Here is a 7,962-nt window from a genome sequence, read left to right as displayed (position 1 = left end):
GGGGTCCGGGGCTGCCCCCCTCTGCCCCCCTCTGCCCGCGCGCCCGTCTTAGAGCCCTTTAGGTTTAATGGCGTGTTTTCCGGGTGACAAAGCCCTTCACGTGTACAGATTCTGTTCCCGTTACTAGATGCTTTAGAATCGACGAAACCGATTTCCGCTTTAAGCATTTTAGGATTTACAAAGTACTTCTTCCCAGGCTATCAAGCGTTTGGCAGTTTACAAAACCTTTTCCAAGTTCAAGGCCTTTCGGGGTGTACAGAGTACCCCATTTCAACATAGCGAGGTGCACTTTTCTTCGCGTTCTATTATCGCTAATGCATCTTATCGATAGTGATGCCTTTGAGTGATAAATGCAGTACTTTCGGGTTCTAACGTGTTCTAGGGTCCGGAAAGTGTGTTTTAGTTTACAAGGCTCAGGATCGACAAGTTACTGAGTGCCTGGACGCTCTGATACACGCTTTTTTCCTTTCGAGATCTCTGAGGTCGGGATTATTTTTTTTTTAACCATAAGTCCCTCTTTCGATAGCAGCTTTATTTAATTGGGAGGCTACTCCCCACTTGCGGTCCAGGAAATGGTGTCGTGTCTGAGTTGATGAGATTTGGTCTTTCACAGTTCCCAAAGTATTTCAGGGCTTATGAAGCACCCTCCAGCTTACGTAGAGTTCTAGGGTTTGCGAAGCATTTTCCAGTGTCCAAGGGCCGTAGGCTTTACGGTCTCAGACGGGAAGGTGCCGGGGACATTTACCAAGCGCTTCACTCTGTCCAGCTGAGTCATAGGACCGCTCTTGGTGGCCACGTATGCTCCTGTCTCTCCGGTGTGGGGCACACTCGGCTGGAGCGCGGTTGTGTGGCCAGGCTCAGAATGTGCATTTTACCCTGCCCTCCCACCCCCCGCCCACGGTCACATGTACCAGGGGACCCAGCGTCGCCTCTGAAATGTCTGGCAGTGGGGGTGGCAGAGAGTCTCCGTGTGGCATCCAGGTCCAGCAGTGATGATGCTAAAGTTTTCTCAGTCGAAGACACCGATGGCTCCTGACTCCTGGGTCTGCGTCTCTGACACTCCTGGGGTGCATTCCCTTTCTAGGGCTGCCCTACAAATGACCACAAACCGGGTGGCTTGGAGCAGCAGAGCTGTGCTCCCTGGCCCAGCAGTCTGAAATCGAGGTGTGGTGTGGGCAGGGCCGGCTCCGTCCGAGGCCGCGGGACGACTGCTCCAGGCCCCCGCCTGTCACGGTCCCCACTCCTCTCACCTCCCCGACCTGTTCTCCCTGACTCTGTGTCCCCTTCTCTTAAGGGTGCAAAGTCACTGGGTTTGGGGACACCTGGGTAATCCAGCGTGAGCTCATCTCAGACCCTCGACTCAATCCCATCTGCAAAGATGCGTTTTCCCAAATAAGGTCCCATTCACAGGTGCCAGGCGTTAGGATGTGGGTGTAGCTTTGTGGGGGATGCTATTCAACCCACTGTAGGAAGTGCGGCCCCAGAGTCCTGATGGTTCTGGAATTCTGAGGCCGATCCCCTAAGTCTCAGCTCCGGCTCCGGGATGCTCAGACTTCACTGTGCAGCAGAGCCACTGGGCTGTGCGGGAAACAGCGGGCCGCCATTCAGCAGAGAGTTTGCTCCCCACCAGCCCCAGGGATGCTGCGGCTGAGGCCTCTGGTCCTGCAGGTGCGGACGAAGGACGTGCTGTTTGAGAGCATCAGCCACCTGATCGACTACCACCTGCAGAACGGGCAGCCCATCGTGGCTGCCGAGAGCGAGCTGCACCTGCGCGGGGTGGTCAAGCGGGAGCCCTGAGCCAGGTGTGTGGGCCCCGCCAGCCCCGGCATCTGCCCCCGGCCACAGCCCACGCCGTCTCTCATGTTAAAGCCAAGGCGGGAGGCACACACCACGTCCTACTGTGCACCCCTCAGTGGTTTAGTATCTTCACAGTTATGCAACATCCCCCTGTCTACTTCCAGAATATTCCATCGCCCAAAAGGAACGTTTTCACCAGCGGTCATGCCCCACTCCCCTCCCCAGCCCCTAAATACCACAAACCCACTCTGTGGACGTGCCACATCAGTGAAATCACACACCACGTGGCCCGTGTGTCCAGCGTGTCTCACTGAGCATCGCGTGTTCAGGTCCGTTGATGCCATGGCGAGCGTCAGCCCCTTTGCGCGGGCGAGTGACACTTCCCTGTGCAGACGGGCCACGTAGTGTGTGTCCATGACCGGCCTATGGCCACTTGTTGGCCGTTACGAGAAATGCCACTGTGAAAACGTACGTCCAGCTTTCTGTGTGGACGTGTTTCCGTCGCCCTTGGGTGGGCATCTCCCAGGAGTGGAATGGCTTAGTTGCTGTGGCAACTTTGTTTAATTGGTGATAAAAATGCCCAAGGAGGAGGCTGAATTTGGCCCTCCTGGAGGAGGGGCCAGCATGGCCTCACTCGGCAGGGCCCGTATATGCCGGGTGGGGTGGGTGAGGTGAGAAGTGTGCCCTTGGCCTTTGAGTGTGGTGCTGGGGAGCCACATGGGGGGGTGAGGAGGGGAGGGATATGTAGGTCCAGGACCTCTCTGGCGGGAGAGCAGAGTTCTGAGATGAAGCGTGGGGGGCGGGGTGGCAGGGACATGGTTGAGCTGGCGTGCGGGGCGTGGGGTATCAGGAGCAGCCTTCGTGGAGAGACAGGACCTAGGGTAACAGGAAGGGGGGGGCTGGGCTCTGGGAACGAGCCAGCGGGGAGGGGGATTGTGGAATTTCCCGAGGGCTGAGGAGAGACGCTTCTGGGCCAGGTTAGGCTGCGCTCCGGTCCCCATGACAACGGGCTCCTTCCTGCCTCCTCCCCCACTCAGCACCGGCCTCCTCCCTGTCCCCAGACAGGCCTGGCTGCTGGCAGCAATGGGGTTCCCAGTCTGGGGAGGGGCTCCAGGGGTTGGGGGTGTCCTACAGAACACAGGGAGCGATCTGCAGCACTCGGGGCTGTGCGTGTGTGCCGTGCCAGGGTACGATCTGCTTTCTTTCTGTCCCCAAAGTTGTTTGTGACCCGAGAAGGAATGTCGATGGCAGCCGGGGTCGCTGCTCGTGCGGCCGGTGCTCTGTCCGGGGACGGTGCTCTGCCCTCCCCACGGGGTCTGAAACAGGCACGGTTGCCAGCACTCGCTCTGCAGAAGACATGGCTCGGAGAGCCTACGGCACCACCCTAGGGCACACAGTAGGGACATCGGGGCCTCGAACCTGGGCCCCTTGGCCCGAGGCCCCTCGCTGGGTCACTTTGCTGCGTGTAACTGAGGTTCGGAGCACCTGACTTGAACGCAGGCCTCTGGCCGCTGTCTCCGCTGACCCTTGACCTGTCCTTCGCTTCCTCCCCCAGGCGATGGTTTCCATGCCAGCTCCTGTGTCTGCTCCCCGGTCGGCCCCTGATGCGGTGGCCTCCCGGGCCCTCAGCCCTCCTCTGGACCCCATCAGGCTGGGCCCGCCATCGCTGCCTCTGCTTCCTCCGCGTGGGCCTTGACTCTCCTCCCCCAGCCGGCCCTGGGCCGGGGCCCAAGACCCCTTCCTCCCAGAGCGGGCGCCCTCCCGCGCCCCCTTCCACCTGGAGCGAGGGCGTTCATACCAAAGACAGACCGTTCTCGCCTTCAAGAACATGCATTCTCAAGCCCGGGCCGAGGTCCGGGAGCGAGGGGCACTGGGGCTTTTTCCGGGCTGGACCTCAGCCACCCCCTGGGAACTGGGGGGTCCCTCAGCCCCCGGCCTGGAGATGGAGTCTCGTCCTGGCCGGCTCAGGGGCACAGTTGTCTTTGGGGGAGAACTGAGGTGCTTTGGGTCCTCAGGCCAAGACGCATGCTGATGGTGAAGTGGGGGCCGCCTTGGGGTGTCCACCTGGCCTGGATGTTGGAATCTTGTTTGTAATAAACCTGGGCTTGACGACCCGCTGAGGGCCCTCCTGCGTCGGGGCTGGGGGCCGGGGGCTGGGTCAGTCTGTGAGAGCCAAGGGGTTTGGGGGGGGTGGCTGGAGGAGCAGCCAGTGGCCTGCAGGGAGGGGGTTTCCTCCCAGAGCCCCCGCCCCTCTCAGCTGCCTCTGTGTTTATACTGAGGTGACTCAACCCCAACTCCCCCAGGGCACGTGATTGTACCCCAGTTTCTCCTTGGGAATAGCTGGCTCGCCTCGGGCGCTCCGATGGCCCGTAAACCCCTTGCCTCCCAGGCCCCCAGCTCCTCCCCACTCTCATGAGGTGCCACGTCATCCTCGAAGCCCCCCCGCTCCTCCCTGGCACCCAGCTTCCCCCTCTGGCTCTGTAACTTCTGCCCTCCAGACCTTCCCTCGCAGGGACCCTGGGACTCTGTCCCCAGGACACACTCCTCTCAAGAACATGGCGGCGTCTCTCCCGAAGGCGCCCCCCCTCCCCAACCCCGCAACCTGCCAGGGTCTGGGTCTTGGGGGAGGGGCTGTGCTGTCTCTGCAGTCTGCAGGCCCTTCCCCATGCCTGGGGGGCTTGCTACGCGTGTGGGGAGTCAAGGTCACTCTGCTCCTCCCACGACGAGGGGTGAAGCCATCCAAAGGCAGAGCCAGCAGGGGACTCTGGTGCCAAGTCTCCGACTCCAGAGCCAGCAGTCCGTGCATCCAGCCCCCAGTGTCTATGGTTGATTTCATCTGCCAGCGCCCCCAGCCTCACTCAGCCCCCCCTGCCCCACACCACTAACCTTTACTCACCTGCACCGAGCTCCTCTCATCCACCACAACCTCTGGTGGCTGAGGGGGATGCGCGGTGACCAAGACGTAGAGTTTGTAGTCAAGCCCACAACCTCTGGTGGCTGAGGGGGATGCGCGGTGATAAGCGGTGACCAAGACGTAGAGTTTCTAGTCAAGTGACATGAATCGGCAAGTCACCACAAAGTGTCAATCTAATGACAACTGTGACAAGGACAGAGTCCTGCACCTCCGAGACCCCGGGGGCCCCGGGAGGCTTCTCGGAGCCTGGGCAGGGTGGCGTCCTCTGCAAAGGCCCTGTGATGTGTGGGGCGGGGATGGCCAGTGAACGAAGGTGAAGTCGGGGGCGGCGGAATGGACACCAGGGCCGAAGCCGAAGCCAAGTGCCAGGGAACGTGGCTAGGGACAGCATAGGAATGGGGGTGGCCAAGAGAGTGCATCGGGGGGCCACAGAGCCAGGGTTCACGCCCCTCGCCTCCCCTGTCCCACGCCGCCCGGGTCTGGGTTGCACCCGCAGTTACGGGAGCTGGGAGCCGGGCTCGGCGGAGACCCCACGCTGTCTCCTGCCCCATTCACCCTTTGCTTATTCAGGCGGCAAAGGCTCCTGCCCTGGTCTCGCCCCCGGGAGCCCTGGGGTAGGAGGCAGTGGAGACGGGAGTTCAAGTCCCGCGGTGCAGTCTGGGGCCAGTTGCTTCTCTTCCCTGGACTGGGCGCCCACAGAGCGAGGCCATTCCCCGTGGTGCCTCAGCGTCCTGATCCGCGAGCCGGGGAGGGCGCCCCGCCACCCCACGCCTTGCCTCCCGGGTTCGTCCTGGGCGCGCAGACTGGCCTTCCCTCCGGCTCAGAGCCCAGAGCTGCTTGGGCACAGCTGGCTCCTCAGGCCTGGAGCTGCCGACTCGGGCCCTTTGTCTCTGAGCCACCTCCCTGCGCATCTGCTCCCTCCTATCCTGGCTGCCAGATGCTGCAGGGCGCAGCCTATGACTCAGGCCGGCCTCTGGGAGGCGCCCCTGCTGCCCCTCCCCGAGACCTACCACTCCCCACTCCCCATGCAGCCGGGCCCTGGGGGTGGGTGAGGACCAGGCCACCCAGCATGAGGTGGCATGGTTAGGGCGGGAGGGGCTGGTGGATAGCACCCGCGGTCCCCAGCTTGGGCCTGAAGCCTGCAGCCCCCCCATCTCTGGTTCCAGGAAGGCTGCTGCTCAGGGTCCAGGGGTGTCTTGGGGGTCTGCCACGCCTGTCAGCCACGGGGCTATGCAGCGGAGGTAGAAGGCTTCTTTGACCAAGAGAGTGTGCCATTAAGGATCAGAGCTGAGCCGGTCTCCCTGCTCTGCCCCTTCCAGCTGGGTCTGCAGGTACCGGGGACCCGTGCTCTGGTGCCTTTCCCCTCTGAGCCTGGGGTCCCCCAGCTCCCAAATGTGCTGGGGTGGGGGGGGAGACGGTGGGGCTTCTGGCTGAGCTGGGCTGTGCTGGGGTCAGGGTTCTGGAGTTTGCTTTGAGGAGGCCGAGTTCCTTTCCTCACCAGCAGCGGCACCTGTGAAATGTGACCAACACGTACACCGCAGTGTCTGGGCCCCGTGCGAAGTGCTTTGTGACACTGTGATACCTGTGGACCACCGAGGAGACGGAGGCACAGAGGGTTTGGTCACTTGCCAGAAGTCACAGCAAGTCGACACCAGGACGCAGACCCCGACTGGGCGTCTCCAGATCAGAATTGCTCAGCGCAGGAAAGAGCACAGAGTAAACTCACTGCCTGTCCCCCGACCAGCTGGGCAGGGCCGAGTGCAGACCAGGACCCAGGCCAGCGGGCACTGCCCCTTTCCGGCCCCTACCGCCCCTGTCCCTGCGGTGGAGGAAGGTGGCCGAGGCCCCCAGGGCCTTGCTGCAGGAAGGAGCTCTATTCCAGGAGGTGAGCTTCCTGTGGTGGCACCGATCCGTCCACTCTCCGGCAGGTCCTCGTTAAAGACCCAAGCCTTGGGGACACTGCAGGGCTCAGAGCACCACCCTTCCTGCTGGCAGCTCTGGGCCCAGCAGTGGCGATGGGCATCCTTCGTGACAGCAGAGGGTGGGGTTCGGCTCTGTCAGGCTGTGACACGGCGTGGCACAGGGCCCGGCTGGCGGGCAGGGCAGGAGGCTTCCTAGAGGCCATGGGGGAGGTGACGCACTCCTTGGCTCTGCCTCCCCGGTCAGACTGTGTGGCGACACCAAGCGTTGCCCCAGCACACGGAGCGGCTCGCCGGGTGCTGGGTGAGTGAGTCGGGGAGGCCTCCAAACCTCCCTCTCCCCATCTGGGCAATGGCACCCCAACCCCCACCTCACTCCAGGGTCACGCCCAGGTGTCAGAGTGGCCGGGCCTTCATCTCGCTGGCTCCTCAGCAGCTGAGACTGGGCTCGGGATTGGTTGGTTTTGGGTTCCAGAAGGGGAAACTGAGGCTGGGAGGGAGGACAAGGAGTGAGGACGCAGGGGGTTCGGGTGGCAGATCACAAGGCAGGCAGGGATGGGGACCCAGGGCGACCCTGAAGTCTGAGGAGCCGCTGGGTCCGGGTTCCCTCGTTTCTCCGCCTGTGACGGCACGCTGGTGCTCTGCCCTCGAGGGACACTTTCCTGTCACAATTCTCACTCACCCGTGTGCTTCTCTGTGGGTGCCAGGCCCTCAGATGGATCATGAAGCGGGTGCTGCACCCTTCCGTTACCACCGTGTCCCCAGCATTCTGTCACTGGCCAGCGACCGGCAGGTACTCAATAAACAAACACCTGTCTGTGATGCTGGGCCGCAGCCACTGGCTGGCTCCTGGGTGGCGGCGCGGAGCCATGTCCACTCGCCGCGGGCTTAGCTGCTGGGTCCTTGCTCCTGGAAGGGAACCTCCACCTTCCTCGGCTGCGATGGGGGTGGAGGGAGCTGCAGGGCCTGCCGCCCTCCGGCTGTGAGAATGAGCGTCGGGGAAGGGACGTTAGGGTCTGGCGCCCAGGAAGCGCTCAACGGTTGTCAATTGGGATGCGGTTGTCGTCATCGCTGTCATCTCATTCATCGTGGGAAGTCGGGAAAGCGGCTCTCCAAAGGGCCGGCAGCAAGCGGGGTCTGCGCCCCCCCCCATCCCCCATGAGTCGAGGCGGCAGCTTGGGGTTTCTGCCCCCGCCCCGGGATCCGCAGGCGCGGGTGCTAAGGGTGGTCATCAGCAAGCCGCCGCCACCTTTCCGTCCCACGCACCCCCGTCAGCCCTCCGGGTCCCCGCCAGGCTCCCGGGTGCGCCCGCCCTGGGGCTGGGGGGGAGCG

At 62.7% G+C, this 7,962-nt stretch overlaps 1 protein-coding gene across 1 annotated transcript in view; it reads left to right on the top strand.

Moving 5' to 3' along the window:
- SHC2 (SHC adaptor protein 2) overlaps positions 1-3,904 on the top strand; it is a gene marked incomplete at its 5' end in the record, with an annotated part of 10,828 nt that extends 6,924 nt beyond the window's left edge. Inside the window, 2 exons of the mRNA XM_006904159.2 lie at positions 1,669-1,802; positions 3,353-3,904. Coding sequence (XP_006904221.1) covers positions 1,669-1,797 — 129 coding nt within the window. The remainder of the gene's footprint in view (positions 1-1,668; positions 1,803-3,352) is intronic.
- Between the last annotated feature and the right edge of the window lie 4,058 nt (positions 3,905-7,962).

The sequence above is a fragment of the Pteropus alecto genome, unplaced genomic scaffold (assembly GCF_000325575.1).
Source record: "Pteropus alecto unplaced genomic scaffold, ASM32557v1 scaffold30, whole genome shotgun sequence".
NCBI lineage: Eukaryota > Metazoa > Chordata > Mammalia > Chiroptera > Pteropodidae > Pteropus > Pteropus alecto.
The sequence above is the reverse complement of the archived record's forward strand: the minus strand, read 5'-3'. Positions and strand labels throughout refer to the sequence as shown.